The sequence below is a fragment of the Perca flavescens genome, chromosome 22 (assembly GCF_004354835.1).
Source record: "Perca flavescens isolate YP-PL-M2 chromosome 22, PFLA_1.0, whole genome shotgun sequence".
NCBI lineage: Eukaryota > Metazoa > Chordata > Actinopteri > Perciformes > Percidae > Perca > Perca flavescens.
Genome location: NC_041352.1, coordinates 19,740,004 through 19,762,649, shown reverse-complemented (window position 1 = coordinate 19,762,649; position 22,646 = coordinate 19,740,004). Strand labels below are relative to the sequence as shown.

The window sequence follows — 22,646 nt, the reverse complement described above, 5'->3', positions numbered from 1 at the left end:
TTAGGACACTTTTTCTTTGCATTTTTAATGCATAGTGTTCATTTTTCCGGAATTATCATTTTTGTAGTCCATAGATGGAGTTGAGATTAGAAAACTGTCATTAATGAAAAGGTTTCTCTACAAGCATTTTAGCATATTAGTTTATGCATGTGTACCACATCTTGGCTTGGCAGTAGCTATTTCATACAGCAGCTCATTTGCAAGAAGATAAATACCAGTCATTTGATGCCAGTGTTGTCACATCTCTGATCCTTTTCTGATGACAGATCAATCATGACAGGAGGACAGACAGATAATGCCTCCCCTGGCAGCTAAAATGTCCCCTTGCATGTGCTCACTTTTCTGACAGAGTCTTAACATTAACCTCATCATATGTCAGACTAAACTATTTGGTGTGACAGCACATTTGAAGGCACGGAAGAGTCACAATTCATTGCTGTTGTGTAAACAAGGTACTAGCCATGATGGACTTCCACCTATTAACTTCAAGTCATGTATTCTTGTAATCACTACTTCAAAGATTGATGTGAACAGGTTTTTCCAATCTGAAATTATATTTTTAGACCATCCATTTTGACGTGAATAGAGCCTTCCTGTACTTGTCACCTAGCTTGGTAGTTGAAATAATTTCAGGGCAGGAAGTGTAATTTTTTTGAAGTCTTTTAGTCACATTTTGTTTGCTACTGTGGCTTTTTTATGCTTTTGAAAATAACAGAAACATAACTATTATAAACAGTGATTCCCATTTTTGTAAGATTTTAGAGCTGAAATGGATAATGTTTGAAAGTTTTAAATTAGCTTAGATAGAAGAAAATGTCTACTAAGTACTAGATAAACAGTTGAACTAGTTGACTAAATGTGCTGGACACAAATGGTTGAAATTGTTAGCTAAATGTAGTGGATAAACGGTTGAAACTGTTAGGTAAAAGTAACGGATAAGGATAAGGGGAAGAAATTGTTAGCTAAAAGTAACGGATAATTGTTTCAAATTGTTAGCTAATTGTTAGTAATGGTTAAAAAAGTTAGGTAAAAGTAATGGATAAACAGTTGAAATACTTAGCTCAAGGATAAATGATTGATATGTGGAGCCGCATTGTCTCAAAATGGTAGTAGTATAAATGCTAAATTGACTAAATCAACCAAACATTTACAGTTATGTATAAAAAAAACATTATTGTAAGCTATCCCTCCATCGTCATTTGCTTATCTGGGGTCGGGTTGCAGGGCAAGCAGCTCCAGCAACTCCAGCAGCTCCAGCAGGGGGCCCCAAACTTCCCTTTCCCGAGCCACATTAACCAGATTTGACTGGGGGATCCCAAGGCGTTCCCTTGGGAAGCTATCCACACTTAAATAAGTGTTAGACAACATCCTGTTTAAAATCAATTTAAATGAACACATTTGGAACATGTTGATGGAGGGGTACTTGAGTTAATCTGTGGGTTTAGTATGTCTGACTAAAGCATCTTTTTCTCCATCTCTCCCTCTCTCTTCAGGTGTCATTAGAACAGCTCTGCCCAACATGGACCGGGAGACGAGGGACCAGTATGTGCTTGTCATCCAGGCCAAAGACATGGTCGGCCAGATGGGTGGCCTCTCTGGCACCACCTCTGTCACTGTCACGCTTACCGATGTCAACGACAACCCGCCTCGGTTCACTCACAGTAAGACTCCTGTTCCTGATTGTCCGTACAGGGTCAATTAAGCTTGTCATGTACAGTACATGCCATGTGTTCAACAGCTACTCAGCAATCAGAATCAAACCACCAGCTCTTTGTTTCATTTAGACGTGTTTTTTGTTCCAGCTAAGTTAGGCTTTTAGAGATCTATTATCGCTTAAAAACCACTTGAACTCAGAGAACAAAATGAGGGCATACTTTGCAATGAATGCAGTGGTACAAAAAAGGCTTTCGCTGATATCTCACCCAGAAATCATTGGAAAATATTAAATGTGCTATATTATCTGTAGGAACACTTTTCCTGTAATGGGTGGTAGAATAAAGTTGAACAAAAAGTACTCAGAAATCTTAGAAGCAAAACACACATTACACTTCCATCAGTTTTCTTAACAGCATTCCCAACCTAACCTAACGTTCTCTCTTTATCTTTGTGACTTGGTTGCATTTGTATTTTCAGTAAATATTTTACGAAAAAAAAAGAAAAAAACAAGGTGTGCTGCAAGGTGTGCACCTCCCTGCTTTACTTTTCATCAGAGCTGGGGGCTGCTTCTGCGTTGGATACCAGGATCAATCAGGCTCCGTTTTTTTGTTGTCAGCCTATTTCACAGGCTACAAATGGGTTCCAGGCCCAGCTTTAAGATTCAAAGGCATGCAGTGCTTCTCATGATAATCCGAAGCGCCGGCAATCGGTTTACCGCTGATAGTCCAGGCCCTGTCTGGCTGCTGCACTCACCACTGGAAAGCCATGAAGCAGAGTCAATTTGCAGTCCCCTGGGGGGGAAGACATGTTCAAGTTTTCACAACAAGTCATCAATGCCATTTTAAGCCAGTACTGTCACTCAGAGAAAAAGGAGACATTGGAGGAGTTTGGGGTTTTGCTCCTGCTGTCGCACTTGCAGGGTCATGGGTCAGAATGGATAGACCATTATGGAGCCTCAGAGATGATAGAGAGTCCAGCAGCTATAGCTAGTCCTTGGAGGAAACGGGGGAACAGAAGCCAAGGTTAGCTGCATGAGAAGACAGGCTGGGTGGGGGGAAAGATGTAGGTGCATGGGGCAAATCGGAGGGAGGAAAGCAATTCTTCGGTCTTTAAAAGAGCTGCTATTCCACGGCAAATTAAAAAGCCATTATAAAGATTACATGGCGGCAAACAATGTCAGGCAGATTAGCATTTAGACGGTGGCTGAGGGAGACACTGTGAGGAACACAGAAAGGTCTGGTAATGAGCTCTGCCATGGTGATTGTGGAGATTATAATTATGAATATGATTCCCTTCTTTATTCTTATAAGAGTACTTTAAATCCGAAGGGTCGGACTAAAGCTCAGGGAACACAATGGAGAGTTTCAGAGTAATAGAATCTTCAAGTGGACATTTCATCCTGTGAAAGGTACCAAAGGGATCTAAGCATGACTCGACTGACGTTTTTTAATTTTTTTTTTATTAAATATATTCTTCCCTAAATATATTCTTCCAGCTGCAGAAATGTGACAACTGAAATTGGTCTTTGCTTTCTTAACTGTATATTTCACTTTTCTATTGCCTTCTCCACTGCCTATGCTGCAGTATGAAGTGAAAGTGGAGTGCTTTATTCCATGTGTGTCACTACTGCTACCTGTCAGTGTTATGGAACATGAATTTATTGCGGAGCAACACAGGCGAATCAAAGCTGAAGGGGTATAAGAAAAGCTGAGCTGCTTGAAGGTGAGTTGGTGGTGAAATAAGCACATCCATTACCAGCATCCGTTCCTGTCCTTCCTCTTTCAGAGAACTATCAGTACACGGTTCTGGAGTCGCTGCCGGTGCAATCTGTGGTGGCCAGAATCAAAGCAGCCGACGCTGATATAGGCTCCAACGCAGAGATGGACTACAGGATCATGGACGGCGACGGGCCTGGCATGTTCAACATAACAACAGATGAGAACACACAAGACGGGGTCATCATCCTTCTGAAGGTACTGCATATAAAAACTGATAAAAACAAAGACAGCCTCTGGTTTTGTCAGAAACTGAAACCTTTGTACCGTGACTTTCTGCCCATAAATGGGACTACACCCTCCCTCCTGAAAGTCAGTGAGACAGGGTAAAAATTTTCCGGCTGTTAGGTAAAGCCCTGTACTTGAGCAGCTGGTGTGGCATTGAATATTGCTTGGAATATTGACTGAACTGGTGTGACTACTCCACATACAGTTACAGTGCAGCCCGACATAGCTAAATCCTCTGTGCCATAGAGCTCCATTGTTATCAAAAACACATTAATGAGCCACACTGTTCTACTTGATGATGTGTTTCTTCATTACCATTAACCTGAGCACTGCAATATATTTTCATCCCACATACATTGTCATGCAGCTGTAAATATTTACTCAAGCACCAAATGTCTATTCACCTGCAGCTAAAAACAGTCCCCAACAAATGCACTATTGACTCCTGAAAAATTTTAAGACCCAGAGTGCTCTGCTGTTTCAGGAGCTATCTTAGCGTTTATATTTAGAAATGAAGCTATATATGTATAAGTATATACAGTATTTAGTTGGAATGAATGGACATGAGACTGAGTGCACAGACATGGTGGGGGACTCAGAAATTATTAAGAGATAGAAACTACCATTGTTGCTTTTTGTCTTTTCACGGGATTTGGAAATATAGAGTAACTCCAACTTTGGACTTTTGTCTTTTTGGATCTGTAGTGTATTGGATAGTACACTCAGTGTGTAATGTAATTACAGTATTTCATATGCTTCTTTACTGGAAAATATGAGGACAACTGCCTCTCCTAGTTTCCCTTTCCTTTCCCTCTTTACCCATCTCCCCCTGTTGTGAAATGTCCCCTGCATCTTTGGATTAAGTGATAATCACTAGTGACAAATCAGCATTGATTATCTCCAGCCCCTTTGATCGGAGTTAACATTCCATGGTCACTTAAAGGTTTACTTCCACAGCAACTCCAGTCTTCACAACTAGGCAGTATAAGGATCGCTGTAAGGATTGATGAAGGAAACAGACACTTTACCACTTAAAATATACTCCTCTCACCATAGGAACCAAGATGCTATAAATAATGTCATTGATATCCGCCTACATGAATCAAATAAAACATCTCAAGTTAAATGTGTAACAAAACCACTTATTAATTTACGCAGGAAATCCGTTGCACATTCTTGCCTCACTTTTGGATGTTCCAGTGCTCATGGCTCACACGTTACATTTCATGGTTTTAAGAGAGACTGGAAATGTGTTCCTCAGGCCACATGGATGTGACAGTTCGTTGCTGCAGCTCTTTTGTGGGAGAGGGAGAGACATTTTTGGACACTAGCAGCCTTGTCAGATGGACCAATTTGATTCTTTGTTTGTTTTGCACCAAACTCAGACAATTACAACATCAGAGAGAGTCACTGACAACGAAAGTGTCAAATCAATGTTCTCCCGCAGTACATTACATGTTGCAATGGGAGTTCAATAAGCCAGACAAAAAGGTGAAATTTTTCACAAGCGTTTTTTTAATTCCTTTTCATCATGTTGTGTGCCTTTCTTAATATCAATCGTGTTTTTAATGCATCAGCAATTTACTTTGTTTAAATCTGACTGTGTTAAATTGAAATTGCTCTTAATAATCCACATTAACTGGGACTACGGTGTTATCTCAGCATTGTATGAATGATTTACAGATTTACATACATGAACTGTTCTTTAACCCTTGACTGACTAAGAAATGTGGAGTAACCATAGCGGTGTTGTCTTAAAATCAATTCCAAACAAAGAACTGAACATTTTCTGCCAACTCTCTTATTTTGACAACAAAATTGATCATCTCACGTTTTATATATTCTGTCTTCTCCAGTCTTTGGACTTTGAAACAAAGAGCAGCTTCTTTCTGAGAATCGAGGCCACAAACAGGAATATTGACTCCAACTTCTTGAGCTTGGGCCCATTTAGCGACACAACATCAGTCAAGGTGATGGTGGAAGATGTGAATGAGCCACCCGTCTTTTCCACACCGCTTAGCAAGATGGTTGTTTCGGAAGACGCCAGAGTGGGCACATCAATCGGGAGAGTCTCTGCCCATGACCCAGACACCTCCAACAATGCCATCAGGTACTAACGATTTGCCCACATGCTATTTCATGAATCTCTTAGCCAAGTAACTCTTCCAGTCATAATTTGCTTCAATTCAGAAAATTTAATAAAAAAATAATTTCCCAGAGATGTTTTTTAAGAACATATGTGTTCTTAGAATCCCAAATAAAGCTCCCAAATCAGAAGAATCAAGAAGAATAATGTGCTCATAATCCATTTAACTGATCCACATTATCTGCAAACACAGAATCCGTGGACCCCCTAAGGTCCCCCATGTGGCTGTTGTAAAGATAATGCCAGATGGTGAAAGGGGCAAGGAGTGCAACATTTGCAAAAGTGAAATGCCATCGTGAACGAGAGAAGGGCGTCCTGCTGGAGGGTCAAGGCTCAACACTTGTGTCGTGGCATTTGTGACTCAAAACAAGGACTCACATTGCCAATCTGTGCAGTGTCACTCTCAAGATCCCAACCAATTATGCATAAATTGAATGAATATTGTATGGTATTCAGGCTTGGTCTGTTAGGACTGTTAGTAATCTTAATCAGAAAATCAAATTACTGCACCATTGTGCCTGTAAATTGCCTCTTTTTGCTCCTGACTGTTATCAGCGTCTGCAATATATTTCACTACATCTGTTAAAATTAAAATTATTGTGGAACTAATGCAGCCACAAGAGTCAAATTACATTGCAATAATACCCTTTGGATGTAGGCTAATTGAAGTTGTAATTTCTTCTAGAAATATGAGTTGCTGTGTATTGAAATGGTTTGATCCGTGTTGTGTGCTGAGGGACAAACAGACAGACCTCAATTTGATCACAATTTAATATGGTTTAGTTTTACTCATGAATTTGTAAAGTACACACTTATATTAATTATTTGCACTTTTTATATTGGAAAACATCTTATATGTTATATAAAGTTTTTTTTCATTGATGATTGATTGAAGTTCTCTCTGTATCAACTGGAAATCTTCAGCGTGATTGCTGCACAGTTTGATGGAAGAAAAATATCATAATCTTCTCTCACAAGTAGAGGAAACACTAAAATGTCAAATCAATACCACTATCAAAAAGCAATTTTTTAAAAGTATGTTGGCTGTATGGTTGTGTTTTTTTGTCCAGGTACTCCATTGACAGAAACACAGACTTGGAACGCTTCTTTAACGTGGACGCTCTCAGTGGTGTCATCAGCACAGCCAAGCCTCTGGACCGAGAGGCCAACTTGGTCCATAACCTCACTATCTTTGCCATCGAGAGCCGTAAGTTTACTTACAGCACACACCACCAGTCATTTACAGTAAATGTACCAGTCAGAGTTGACGGTTTGCTAAAGCTCTGGTGGGTTTGTAGTAAGAGTGATACTCAACATTTTAAGAGTTCAGAGGGGGTGGTGTCTTTTTTTAGCCTTGCCAAAACCAGAAACAGAACAAAAGTGTGGGGAATGGTTCAAACAGTATGTTCATCTGCTTTAATGTAATGTACAATTGTTAGCTTGTCCAGTTACTACACACAGTAGTAACCAAATGTTACTTCCAAGGCCAAGGAGCATTTCATAAGCTAACTACATTCATTAGTGGGGTTAGGCACGTTTATAAAAGCCCTGCTTAAATCTAGCATTTGCCCACTCATCCTTTGTTAGTTAGTTTAGAGTAACGTTAGCAGTTCCAGCAAGCCCAGCCAATGGTACATAACATAATACTAACGTTAGGACTAAGTAGCTAAGTAGTAATAAAGAGAAATGTTTTTTTGTATGTCTTCATGAATCACAAACTGGTGAAGATGCGAACCCTAGGCCAGGGTCATGCAGATTTGGTCTTTTACCTTAATCATGCATGTAGCCATCAAGTACATATTTTAGATTCATTTTATAAGTTAAATAGAAGCTAACAACAGTAAAAGTCATGAGTTTTAAACCAACTAATGGAGTTAATGTTAGCTTAAATACCTAGCTAGCTACAGCTGATAAAATCTGCTAGCATCCGTTGTCATTTCAGCCTACAAAATTGCTGGCTAGAAATAAGTGGTTTGCTTTTTTCTACTTCTGTTTAAAATTGAGGACCCATTCAAGAAATACTAAGAATTTCGATAGTAAATCTGCCACCGGGGTTTAGAGAATGGTCAGTTTACTTGTTAGTGTCACTGTAAGAAATTATATGAAACCTGAGATCCTATCTGTCCTGTTATCCTCTCTATAATGTGCCATAGCCTTCTGTGCAGAGGGCAATACAGTTGTTGGGGTTGTTGTAGGGCTGTCGGTGAATGTTAATTCACGCACAGGACGGTCGTTTTGACCCCCATGTGTCCCTGAGCCGTGGGGACGAGATGCTGACTAAGGCTGGGCGATCTCACCCACTGGTGAACTATGTTAATGTGATGTGAAGAAGTGCCGCCTGCGTTTTTGTTCATCTCTCAATGCTCGAAGGACACAAGTGTCTTTTTTTCCCCCAACCTTCGTATGATTTCATTACCGTCATGCAAACGCAATGGACAACAATCATCAGCACACGATCCACAGAGCGCTCTTGACAGCTGCATCACATCAGTGTAAGTTAAAATAGACAACCAGCTTGTCAGCCTGGCAGTTCCTCTGCTTTCACATCTTCAAAATCAACACTGAAAAAGGGTATTCATTTTTCTTCAAAACCTTTTTATCACTCATTGCTTCAAAGATGTGTTTTTATTTACATCTAACAGCACACAGACGCACTATTTGGTTGATTTCCGCATGTGAGCTCTTTCCTGATATAGCAACAAAGAGAAGGCAGCATATAATAATAGCCATATGAAATGTCACAACACTCCCTCATGCATGAGGTACTGGCTTTTGACACACAGTGACACTCGGGCGCTGTTTCCAGCTGAAAACATCTTTGAGTTCACAGACTGGCTAGAGAATCCACTGCCCTGTACGCCTGATGATAGTATTTATAGTAAATAGATTCTTTGTAACTGAAGAGTGTGCAGGGACTCTTCGGTTGAGGGATGTTGTGCATTTGAACTGCAGTCACTCACATTTCATCCACTCTGGCCAGACCACGGCAATGACAAGAAGCCTGTGGCCCGAGGCTTCGCACGTCCTTTCTATCACCATCAAATCAGCCGGCCAGAATGTCAGCGCGTCATCTCTGGCCGCGATGGCGGCGACGCCAGGCTAAATCATCATCTTGCACTCAGACGCAGCACTTTAGCCATCAGTGTGTGTCAGGCAGACAGAGGCGTGAAGCCCACAGTGCAAGATGGCTCGTCCGCAAACGCAGCCTTCCCCGACAAAAAGCCAGCACCGAGTGTAATGACTTTGGCTGATCCACAGCAGAGTGGGTAAGGACGCCAGCTGTTGGAGGCACGCTGCATATTTCATTACAGCAGCACTTTTTTCCCTCCTACTTTGCGATTAATTAAAACACATGAGAAAGATCAATATTCCATAAATTGGCCAACTGGATCACAGCAAAGTTAAGGCAGAATTTAAGTATTTAAAAGAAAGTTTGCTGAAAGCTCTGACATGAACAGGGACTCTCTTCTCTCTCTTTCTCTTTCAGAGGACCCAACCCAAATTGGAAAAGGCATCGCTCTCATTACAGTGCTGGACATAAATGATAATGCCCCGGTCTTTGCAATAGATTATGAAACCCTCCTCTGTGAGAACGCCATGCCAGGACAGGTAAGACCCAAGAAGATCTCTGCAGTCGGTTTAGCTTTCCTTCCTTTTTCTCTCCATGCTCGCTTGAAGTTTGACTCACAAAAACAGCCTGCTGACTCTCAAAGCCATTAAAACTCTTTCTTGTTCCTCAAAACAAGTCCACTGTGCACATATCCACCTCTCAGCTCGAGGTCTGTATAGGGAAACAGCATCATTAGGAGGAAACACATCCTTAAGATCTAATAGCAGGTATTGTAGGTGTTATCATTCATTAGAGATAGAGTTACTCTCATTCCATACTTTTCAAAGCAAACTAAATTAATGACAGTGCTTGACTCTGCCTGTGGTCTTAATCCACAATAATATCATGCCGTAATGTGATACCTCATGCTGGGATGGATTGGTGCTCTGCCGCAGTTTGACTTTTCGTTGTGAGGCTTTGTGTAATTAGATGATCACCACAGTAGGGCAGCAGGGCAGAAAATGCATCACAAAATCACCAACAGAGAGATTTGAGAGCTAGAAGATTTGGTGATTCGGGATAAGAAGGAGGGAAAAAAAGTCGTCAGCCATGCATCGCATTTTTCCTGTGTTTAGCATTTGGCCTCATTGTTGCTAAGTGACTTGTGTGTCCGTGGCAGCGATTCGTCTGCTTTTGGCATTTGGAAAATACAATCAGAGGCGGAGGGTAAAGGAGGCGTGTAGACCTGAATAAGTACAATTGATCAGAATGATGCATTATATTGGAAAATGGCTATTAGGCCCTTTTAAATATGCTATTTGCATTCATATTTCTGAGTTGTTTGTCACCGTGCTCACGGGAGGCTGAACAAAAATAGCGAATGACTTCATTTGCAAAAATGAATGAAATCGTGTGTGCATTTTTTCCGTGTGCATGATGCTTGACCACAATGTGCAGCCTTACAGGTGAAGCTTTTGTGGGTTGTTGCTGTGTTGTATTTTCTGGGTGTTTGTGATTTGTTTTGTTGACTTAAAATCGCCAAAAAACTAAATGAAGTTGAGTACATACAATTCAACCTACCTTAAGGTATTTTGAGATGTTGCTAAATCTGAATCACATTAATCAGTTACAAGCCTTTTGGTACAGAATTTTGCTGCAATAAACATTGCCCCTACATTGCTTGCCATCATTATTAAAAAATGTATTTCTACCACAGTTGAATGTCTATTTTTTGTTAATGATGCTGCCACTTATCTTGAGATGAGTGTTGTTTCTCAGCAATATCACATTTAGAACAACCCTAGCAACCATCTATCACCCATCAATATATCAATTCAAATTTAACAGATAATTTGTACATTTCTCCCCACTGGCACCTGATAAATTATGGCACAGAGCCTATGACAATACTGAAACAAAGTAATTCCCCAACAATCAAACCGGCCCCCAGGACATAGCAACAGCCATGGCCCATGACAGCATCATCAGCAGGAAAAGGTACAGCAAATCTGTAATTACTCAGCTGAAGCAGACAGATTGCTTACTCAATGCCAGTGATAGCTGAGCTGTGAGGTCCCCCCTAGGTATAGCTAGGAGCTACGCTGCTGTACAGCAAGGAGCTGTTGGTGACTGAGGCCTATGTCCTCATCCAACTGGCGAAGAGATGTGCTGCATTCAAATTCTGTCCATTAAGTCTTAAAGTGGCACAGTCATAAAATGAGCTGCTATAGGTACGAGCAAGTTTTGACATTCTTATGGTTTTTGTGTGTCTGGGGTTGTGTGTGGGAATGTTAATTAGTTAGTTAGTTAGTGACTGTTTATTATTTATTTATGGGGCCACCAGAGGAGTTTTGGGACCTTTAGTCAAAATAGACATGACCCTCCTCTTGCCAGTATTAATTTTTTTATGACCCTCCAAAATGATTTGGAAAAAAGGCATGACCCTCCCCCAACAATTTATTGATACCTTCTGCACTGGTTTGCACTTGGCAAAGATATACAGATTACCATTGATTTTTTACAGCAACAACATAGTGATTTAACCTCTGCATTCTGATCTGACGCATCCCACTCCTCTGTTATGGTGTGGTGGCCATTTCAGTAGATTTACTCACTAACATTGTTGGGGAAACACAATAAGCATGGAAACTAAATGCACACTTCCTGCATTACTGCATTACTTCAAATACTAAGTTACTCCTCTAGTAAACTAGTATTCACATGAAATAAAACAATAAAACATTGAGACCATTCAGCAAAGCACTCTGGGTAACATTCAACACACAAACTGGTTGCTATGGACTCCTCATAGGCTTCCTCTACTTCGCCGTTTAAACAAAGTGGAATAAACGTAAGTCCAAATCTACACAAAACCTGCAATCAATTAGTAAGCTGACATCAAATGTGGCATTTAGGAAACCTTTATTGCAACCTTGGCATGGTAAGATGTCCAGACTAGCAACATTCGTTTTTTGCGTCCTGCTGCTTGCATCATCAGCCAGGAAATATTTTTTTACTAAAGCAGTATATGAAATCAGATGTATTACCTACCACCATTTAGTTGTTTTGTGTTATTTAGCTAAGATATTTATAAAATATCTGGTCATTTTTTAAACAATGCAATTATCTGTTTCAGCCACCAAGGGGGCAGTGGTCCCCGTGCCCCACAGCAAACTCATGGGTCAGACCCATCTGGTAGCGAAGGAGGGCCGAGACTAAGTGCTACATGGAAAAATATGCACCAAATAAGCCACTTTGAAATGTCGCTGTTTCTATGAAAACAAAAGTTGAGTAACCCCCCCCGGACAAAAAAATGTTGGATGACCCTCCCCTCAACAAATAATAAAAAGACATGACCCTCCCCTATTTTCCTCCGGTGGTCCATTCCATAAATACCAAACGGTCCCTTAGTTAGTTAGTTTGTTAGTTATGTTGCTGGAAAAAAAAACGACACAAAATTACAACAAAAAGACGCTAGACGACTAAATAAAATAAAAATAAAATATAAACTAATAGACGGAAAACAACCACTAAGAGACACAAACGACTTAAAATAACACAAAATGACCACAGAAACATAAGATGTCTAAAGAATAGATGCAAAACGACTACAAAGAGACACAAAACTAGCACATAAAAACATTAAACGTCTAAACTAGATGCAAATTACTACAATGAGACACAAAATAACCACATAGAAAAGTAAAACGTCTAGAATAGATGCAAAACCAGAACAAAAAGATTCAAAATGACTAAACTCAAATGCAAAACACTCACAAAGTACGCAAAAAAAATGCTAATTTACTAAAAATAGACTCTTTGAGACTATTTGAGTTTGGACAGGGTGGCGGGCACCTTACATGTCTGTGCCCAAGGGCCCATTGTCTCATATTCCGTCCATGAGTTAGTTAGTTAGTTAGTTAGTTAGGAAATTTGCTTGGATTCACCACACGTAACATAAAAACAAGAACAAGATAATTGAAGATAGACATCCAGAACAGGATTTTAAAGATAAATGTAATTCTGAAACATCATTATAAAATACAAACAAGCCCTGGGTACAAGATGTTATCCCTCTGTGCTTCATCATCTCCTTCACCCTATTGTCAGAGTAAATGACTACAACAGACAAGAAGCGCTTGTTCACATTTTTATTTTTCACAAAATCCAATTTCTATTTAATCCCATTCAAATACAGCCTTCTGTTTGGGCAACACTGAAGTGCACCAGTGGGATTGCACCTTCAGACTGAATAATGAAGTCAGGCAAAATGGAAATTTCATGAGGAAATTTACACCCCAAAACAAATAAAGAGCAAAGGGAAGGAGAGAGGTTGACATTTGAACGCAAACCCAGTTTGAATTACAACTAGCTGTCGGCTAGCAGACAGACTGGGTGGACTCGTAACCTGTCAGATGTGCGCTCCGCCATCTCCCTGATTCCTAATTAATTGAAAATGCTCCTGTTGTGTACTGTATGTCCGGCTGGAGCAGCAAACAGTTGTCTACTTCCCTGGAAAGCTTTGTTAAAAACCTTAGGCCGCCCACTAGCTGTCACGCCCATTGGCTTATTCACAGCTGCGACAAAGATGAAATAATAACAACTGCCAGTTGGGGACGGGGTTGACTCTGTGGCTCTGTAGCACAGATTAACAGGGAGTGCAGGGATGGAATAACCTGCCATTTTTCAGGCCTAATTAAGGCCGTCTCGTGGCACTGGCTCTCTCCAGAGATGCCACTTGTTACGGATCATCGGTGCGTCTGTCTTTTGCCATAATATTAATTGATATTATGATGGGGTGGAGGTTGCAGGGGGAGTGGGGATATTATGGGGGGGCACGTTGTACAATCACTTCAGTGTCCCCATTACATACATGAGTGGACTTGGCATTGTGCTGCTCCTCTGCCCCTCCCTGCGCTCCTGCAGCATCCCTGAGGAGGGTCAACATCCTCCAGAGATTCATGAGTGTTGGGGTGGTCAAGAACAGGGGTTTTCAAACTGTGAGAGAGCTGAAAGGTGCGTTTGGAGGGAGAGGCGTGAGGAAAAGATCATGCATGAGGTGCAACAGACATTCTACATATGTTCTAAAACAAAGTTGGTTTTGCGTCGCAATATGCATCAAACATCACAATTAAACTTTTTCTGAGTCATAACTGTCAAATCTGAACACACATTCACATCCTTTGCAGATGTGAATGATTTTCCATAAATTAGCTTAGAAATCATAGAAAAAAGATGCTCCTTATAACTCCAGAATTTCCTGCGAATCATTAGGATTTTTTAAAGTTTTATTCAGTATCAAAATTATCCAGTGATAATTGTCTGTATATCCATGGGTAAATTCCAAACAGGAACTTCTGATAGCTAATTCAGCATGACTTTTAACGGTGCCATTTACTGTACCATTATTTCAACAAATATAGGCTAAAGTTGTAGCCCATTGCAACACTATACTTCCTGTTTGCATTCCATAAATGAAGAACTATTGTTCCAAAACTTAGTGCACGATTATCCCTCAAATAAAACCAAGACAAAGAATAATTATAGAATCAAGAATAACCCCAGATCAAAACTGCTTTACTTACCACCTCTTAACTATTACCTTAACTGTCAACATTAATCACACAAACAACAAGAAATATCTTCACACCTCCAGTCTTCATCCAAATTATCAGTTTACTATATGTGTTATCAAGGTGGGAGATGAAAACAGATATGTCAAGGCGCAAAGGGAAGTGGAAGACATCACCGTTTGGCAGCATACTGTCTGTTCTATAAAAAGACAGAACATGGAGAAAATTTAATATCAGATCTCACCAGGAGATCACTTTAGCCTCAGCCGCTTCGGCTTGTTAGGATCATGCCAACAAACGTGTTAAAACAAATCTCAGCAAATGATTCAGATAATCAATGTGAAATGAGAAAAATGGCTTATAAAGAATGAAAAGAGATTCAAAGATGACATTTGTTGAATGGTACATATTGATTGCCATTACTTATTATTTGTGCGTTTGTGTATGTGATGAAAGCAGGGTGGGATGTGTGAACGCGTGCTGTTGATCCGTCGGTGTATAAAGTTACACGTGGCACATGTGGGTGATGTTTGGGGCGTCGATGTCATAGGCAGGGTGTAAAAAACCTCACCCACCTCTTCCTTCCTTCCAACACAACCCCCTGGTGACAGCTGTCTTGTCACTATGGCAACGAGTGCAACCTTTTTGATGCAATGCTTATTTATACTCTTAGTTCAACTTTTCAACTGCCTGGCTTGATCTTGCAGTACTTCATGACTTATCAGTGTGACTAGTTGATTGTTACACTTATAGACAATGAGACAACACAACACTTCTAACTAGACTCTAGATTTAATAGAAATAAAGGAGTAGATTTTAAAATGCAGCACAGTGTTTACTTTGCTGGTGTCAAAAAGGGAAAAGTGTTATTCAAGCTTGTTATCTCTCAGATTTTTCACACACCAAAGCCTCTCAGTCTAGCCATGCTACATTAGCTGACATTTCTTTCCTCATTATAGAGGCCACATTTCTAACTGTCTCTCCATTTAGAGTTGTACAGACACACCGCACAGATGCTTTGTGTCATAGGTGCAATGAATTATGGTCATTGTAGTTACTAACATACTTCAGCTGTTTGGGAGAATTAAATCTTGATTGTTTGAACTGCACACCGGTGAGAACACACACATTTTAGTTGGCAGGATGTTATTTGTGGATATACTGAGTGAACAGTCAGTATTTGGTCTGTGACGTTTCAGCTCAATCATCCAGGTGGTACGATGTCTGGAGAAATGTGCGTCCAAATTACTAGACTGAAGTAAGAAAAAAAAAAAACAGATTCTGTATTTGGTTTGGAATTAAAGACAGCAGTGTTTTTTTGACAATAGCTGAAACTCATCAGTATAATACCCATGGGTGGATCAATGGAAGGGCCTAACAGGTTCCGGCCCAAGGGCTCAGGGGGCCCCTAAGCCAGAGCCTCTGTGTTATGTCGCCGTTATGAACTATGCATTTCTTGTTTCATAGGAGGCCCATCTCTTGCAAAAATCATGGATGTCCTTTTTATTGCTGATATAATATTGTTTAGCGTATTATCGTCATTTTTTAAGCAAGAAAAGCTTGTGTTGGCTACAAATGTCCATTCCCATTAGATTAACAGAAACTGGTTGATAGAGGGCGGTGAATTTAGTTACTGTGCTATCTACCTGGTCTGCTTTTACGCGTCTGTGCCTAGGGGCACATTGTGTCATAATCCGGCTGAAATAATACCTGAAGTTTCATATTAGAGTGGAGAATAAACGTAAACAGTCCTTAAAAAATATTTCATTTTCATTTAGCAAACTATGCTACAGTGTTCATTGGTCATTGGTCAGGGGATTTTTAATTATAGGAAAACATGTTTGACACACTAATTGAGGACTGCTTTAACATTATAATCATGCTATTTTCAACAATTTATTGTTCTGGATTGCTCATCTCATCTAAGCAAGGCAAGGCAATTTTATTTGTATAGCACAGTTCAGCAGCAATGCAATTCAAGTGCTTTACACAAGGCATAAAAACACAGCTGTTAGTACGAAAATAAAAAGAATAAAAAAAAAAAAATCTAGTGCTCCTGTTAAACAGACCAGACCAAGGTTACATCCCATGACTATTATGAACATTCGCACAGCCTCAAATGTCAGTCATAAGATAACTTTCCTGCTTCAGCTTCCAGACTGTAGTTAGCAAGCAAAGAGGAGAGTTTGTTTTACCTCCAAGGCAGAAGTTGCTGCTCATTCCAGCAGCATTTCTTCATAGACACACTGAAACCTAAACTGTACATTAACTACCACTTGACAACTATTAATTTCTCCTCTGCTCTGATCGGCAACAGCTGTCTGCTCTTAGCGCATCAACCATCACGTTTTCTTTCTTTCTCTCTCTCTCTCTCTCTCTCTCTCTCTCTCTCTCTCTCTCTCTCTCATTCGACCATACACTATGGCAGTGGTTCTCAAACTTTTTGACATCAAGGACCCCCAAACTGACAGAAATTAGACCACGGACCCCCATTTCATTAGATTTTGTCCCAGGGTCTCCATCTGATAGGATTTTTGCTTTTAGATGTTTTATTACAGAAAGTATATAAATGCCATGACCAAAACAGTCATACATTCTGTCATGACCCCTGGGGGTCCCCGGACCCCACTTTAAGAACCATTGCACTACGCTACTCTTATGACATATTCATCAAACTGTGTCAACACCCTCTTTGGTTGTGAGTATGCAACCTGTGATAAGGGGTTGCAAGTTGACATTAGAGGTAAATCAATAAATCAGCCAGGTCAATGTTATCTTATTGTAGATATATCAGCATCAGTATATATGTTGGCTGGTATGTAAGGGGGGGGGGGGAAGTACATACTTTGTCCACCACAGAGCCCCCACAAGTAGATTTTTCAACTGTAAAATGTTCCGCCCGATATGTATCTTGGTCACAATTTAAATAAAAAATCTGTTTATGTTAAAAAGAATAATATCGACACATACATATTTATCAGATTTTTAAAGCTATAGTGCGTAGTTTCTGACGCCCCCATGAGGAATTCTAAGTACTACAAGTAGACAACAAAACTGTCGGTGCGTCCACTGGATACAAGCCTTCCGTGACCGCACACCCACCGTCCCAAAGGTTTTCAACACACAGCATATATCTTTGTATTTAAGATAAAAATGAAAAATGTAATGCCTGTCACTGAAAGTCGACAATCTTTGCGGTAGCAATGAATATGAATACAGAAATGTGTGTGCATGCCTCTGTTGTTTGCACATTCTCCTACTCCCCCTCGTCCTCCAAAGCGACAAACAGAGACACCTTTGTCCATTTATATCCATCAGTGATCTGACGTGCAGCTATGTGTAAACTCCAAAAACCTTTAATTCTGCGATTCAGAAGCCTCCTCAGTCTTGCCTTCCACAGTCACCAGTCTGCCGCTGCCGTTAATGTCTTTCAGCGAGAATTTTTGTCTACATCCATGCCTCTCTCCTTCTGTCTGCTACTCGAGCCATTAGAGAATTCCCCACCAAAGGTTCTCGGGAACGCCTTGCATCAGAGCCACACTAATGAAAGGCATTATACATTACAAAGTGTTTGATTTAAGGATGATTTACAGTCCTTTTCCTCAGCAGAGGGGAATGAATCCCTTCCTAGAGATAAGCTCCGAATCCATCTGCAATATTCTAAGGACATCAAAGATTTCAAATTGTGTATAGGATTCATCGGCGGTACAGAACCACAAGGAAAGGTTTCTATTAGATGTGAAATTTCCATAACAGAGTGAGAGGCATGTGAGTTATTGTGATCCCAGAATCAATAGCAGCTTTCATGATATGCAGCCGTGCATACACACACTGCATGTCTAGGTGCTCAGAAGTTGTGTCACTGATGTGGTGCTTATACAAACATCACTCCTGTCTGTATATGCAGACAAATATGCCAAATGTTCTTGCCCTAGAGCAGATAACCTCTTTGCATTTCTGCTCCGCATATACATTTCCCTTGCGCTGCAATGCCTAACAGTAAACAGAAAAAGCATACTTTGTGATTACTTTTGCTGATGAAGGAGAAACTATTTTAATTTAGTTAAGAAACAGAGTAAAATATTCATGATTTTCCCCCAGCCTGCCAGTTTTAATAATTGGCAGGATGTTGTATGCCACCTACACCAACTCCTAATACCTGACAGCTTGTAACCAGCAGCATTTAATCACAGCTGACAACTGATAATCCATTTCTCAGCACTGATGGATCATTGGTCTTTTAGTTTAGTAGTCTTCTTCCTCGCCCCCCGTTTTTTTATTCTTTCATAATTTTGTTTTTGTCTCAATGTTTGACGCAGAGCTGTTTGTGGCTGTAAGATGAGATAATTTAATGTGAATTGCTTTTAAGAATCTCTTGGAACCCATCCACGGGTGTGAGTTGTCACAGGGTTGAGCTTCTAGATTGCCTACAAAGGATTCAGGAGACTTGATCTAAATTTATAAGGACACTGCTGCAGTAACTCTCACTTTGATGGCCGTCTTGGTGGCTATCATTTGTCGTCCATATGGCATGTTTGTGTGTGATATGCTCCTCCTGTACAGCATGTACCGAGGAAGATTTTTCTTTTCTTTTTCCTTCTAAGTGTTGCTGCACAGAAGAAATTAAAGCATAGTGGTTTTTTTTTGCTCAAAAAAGATAATTTTATTTGCAGATACCATGTTTGTATGAATAAAAAATCATTACAGTACATGATGGTAGGTGTAAATAAATTGGTTTATTTGGTAATAAGATAATGATTTCCTGCATTATTTATAGTTGTCAACACTGGTCTATAAAAAAGGGAGGCAGATTCTGTTTAGTCCCTGGTTCAGAGGCAAAATAAAGTGGGCTGAAACAAATAGCATCCAATTGTTTTACTCACAGATATGAATGTTTTTCTTGCATCGCCTCGAGCAAGAGCAGTTATTAACATGAGTCATTTTCATACTTGTAATAATGAATGCCTGACTGCATAGCATATGCATTCATTTTGAACAGTAACAGTCAGAGGACTGACTTGACATTGAGTACCTGACATATTTATTATATGGTGGTCTATGCAGGCAGAAAACATGTGACTGTGATTTAGATATAATAATAATATAGACTAAGAAGAATATGTGTAACATTTATTACCCCTTCTCAAGGGGTAAAAAACATTTTAACCTGTGATATTTTGTTGGGAAGTGAGTCAACCTAATAAAATATTTCTTGCACTTTAGTTTAAGTATGTTAACATGTATGTAAAAATAATTATTCCCAGGGTGCACCGCAGTTTTCAGAAAAAAAGAAATGTGCATTAATGGTGAAGGTAGCTTTGCTACAAATTCTGTACAAAACCTGAAAATTGTCAAGGAACACAACGTTTTCTGATTATAAACTGTCAATATGATAAGTTTGTTACTTCATTGTGTAATTGTTGTATTTATAATATATAGTAAGACTTTATCAAATGGTCACTACTGAGGTAAATACAGGGTGATACTCAGGGTGCGATTTGCCGGGGGGGGGGCAGATGCATGGGATTACCCCCTTTCTGGTCTACATATCCCTGCCTCTGCTGAGTTATTTTTTTATTTTTTCTCAAAGTGATCAGTGCTACTTCACCAATAGATCATTATATACCTAAAATAGAAGTATTTTAAACTAAGTGAGGCGCTGTAACGTGAACAGTCTATAGTGCGATAAAGCGATAAAATCTGAGCTTCAGTTGCTGGTTGTATTTAGCTGCTACAGAGCTCCGGGACGCCGGGTACCAGCGGCAGTTGTTTAGCCGCCAATAGGTGACTGTCAGCTGGGTACAGGCACCGCCAGAGGACGCTCCTTTCAGGGGCCATGGTAGTTAAGTTTAGCCAGAAAAAGTGAGCGTCATGCGGCGATGAAGTTAAGTTTAGGCACTAAAACAACTCGTTAAGTTCAGGAATAAGATCGTGGTTTGGATTAAAACACTCCCGCGGAACAAACAAGCGTTTCCTGGGTGAAAGTATTCTTTTTTTCGCCGCGAAGTGAACTCCGCTCTCCGGCTTGAAAGCACTGTGTTTTCCATTGAATATTGAAGTGCATATTTAAGTGTTTTGGCATGCCTGGCCGAGTAGCACTATATCCATGGTATTGCAATGGGGATTTAATTCTTGCATGTTTTGTTTTGTTCTGTATGATCAAAAAACATCTCCCTCTGCTTTTTTCACAAATCGCACACTGGTGATACCGAAAACATTGATAATATAGTTTCAATAAAGCCAAATTTATCCACAAGTTGTGAATGTGCCAAAGTGAAGTGTATAGGACTTACTTTTAAGTGATGGCTTATTGAAAATCATCAACCATCACCCAAAAAAATATTAGTTTTCATTGTTTCTATATGACTATTATTGTAATATGACTATTATTGTTTTATTTATTCTACTTAAAATAAAAAAACTTTGTTTTATTCTTTATTTCTTGGGTTTTACATATGGCTACCAAAAATAGATGTGTAACTGTAACAATAAAAGGACATTTCCACAGTTTGATAGAGAGCCAGTTAATGTGTTTTGTTTATTGCCCAAAGGAACTATGAAAGCCATTGTTTTTTTCCTGCATCAGACTGTTATTTGGCTAAATGTATGTCATAGATAGATGCTGGGACAGAGAGTAGTAGTCGCTAGACAATGATTTGTTCCGAAGAAATCACTTCCCAAAAGAAAACACTTCCCTAAGAGGTTGCCAAGCTCTTGCCAAATAAGCACTTACTGTACTTAAAGAGATAAATGACACAAAACCGCAGCCAAACATAAAAAAAATAAATAAATAAAAAAAATCTTCCATCAATCAGAATCAAGTTGATTTTCTCCAGTTCACTCTCACTGTTGCTCGGCCTTTTAAGAAAGATTGATGCCTCCATGCAAATAAATCCAAGACAGAGTGAAAAGTGATGCAAATACAAGGCTTTCCTTAAATTGATACCATAGTTCTTATACTGCATGCACACAATTTACAGCTTCAGTTAACACCTAATCAGCCAGTGAGATCGGATGAACATCACCAAGGCAACTAATCTTGAATATATTGTCGTTGTCCTCAGGTGATTCAGACCATCAGTGCAGTGGATAAGGACGAACCTCTGAGTGGTCACCGCTTTTATTTCGCCCTGGCTGCACCTGTTGCCGGCAACCTCAACTTCACCCTGCGAGATAACAAAGGTCTGTTGTTCCTCAGAATTACATGGTGTTACTGTTATTTTGTGATTGTCTGTAGTTAAAATGTATTCTTTATTTATCTGCAAATCTTTTTTTTAAAAAGCACTGAATTTTGTTTTATCAAAAGAATACATTAGAAGATATTAAAAGTAAAATGTCAGATATTTTTCTGTCAGTAATGTAAGTTGGTTTATCTGAAAAATATATATTATATGAAGCTTTTCTGAGTTAGGCTAATCAAATTGATATCTTCCAAAATAACACTGCTTTTAGTGGATTTTTGCATACATTTATGCACCAAACGAGAACTGTGGATTTTGTCCCCCATCATTAAATTTAAACCTCAGTAAGGATGGGATATTTAAATTGGCCCGTATCAACAGAAGGAATGTTTATGGCAAGAAACCGTGAGGATATTTGCTGAATATGACCAAAAAAAAGTGTATTGGATTAAAATCACAGACTCCACCTTTAAATTTAACTTGCTGCAGAAACCCTAGAGTCAGTCACCAATTTAAACTTAACTACTAACCGTCTACGTCCTTGTCAATGCTCCACGTGTCAGATCAACCCACTTGCATTCAGCTTATAAATTAAAAAACTCCACTGAGAAAATTGCCAGGGGGCCATCGGAGTCTGTAAAGGGTGTTGGTCAAGTTAGGTAAGGTCTATTTGCTGCCTACTTCCTTCGAATTGAGCCTGGCAGCAATGCAATTGACACTTTGGCCATTGCTCACTGTGGCTCTCTATATCTGTCCTGCATCTGGACATAATCTACTCTGCAATCTGACTCTGGAGAAGAAGTACAGAGTCACTGGTGCCCTGCAGCGTGCCTAGCCGTGCCAAATGAAACCATAATTCTGCCATGACAATGCCCTCGCTATCCTTTTTTTGTAATTGTTCATCAAAATTGAATGCAAAAACAAACTTCCTTCTGCAACTGGAGCACATATGCGATTTGTGCCACAATCCACCACATCAAGGTCTCCATGTACTATATCACAGAATAACTTTAACCTTAACACACAGGCTGAAAACTG

At 39.7% G+C, this 22,646-nt stretch overlaps 1 protein-coding gene across 6 annotated transcripts in view; it reads left to right on the top strand.

Annotated features, from left to right (window-relative positions):
- Nucleotides 1-22,646, top strand: part of LOC114549038 (cadherin-7) — a 153,949-nt gene that overhangs the window by 118,243 nt on the left and 13,060 nt on the right. For all 6 annotated transcript variants that reach the window (XM_028569149.1, XM_028569148.1, XM_028569147.1 and 3 more), the window contains 6 exons: nucleotides 1,494-1,661; nucleotides 3,442-3,629; nucleotides 5,516-5,769; nucleotides 6,876-7,012; nucleotides 9,293-9,414; nucleotides 21,492-21,609. In XM_028569149.1, the coding sequence (XP_028424950.1) occupies nucleotides 1,494-1,661; nucleotides 3,442-3,629; nucleotides 5,516-5,769; nucleotides 6,876-7,012; nucleotides 9,293-9,414; nucleotides 21,492-21,609 (987 nt within the window). The remainder of the gene's footprint in view (nucleotides 1-1,493; nucleotides 1,662-3,441; nucleotides 3,630-5,515; nucleotides 5,770-6,875; nucleotides 7,013-9,292; nucleotides 9,415-21,491; nucleotides 21,610-22,646) is intronic.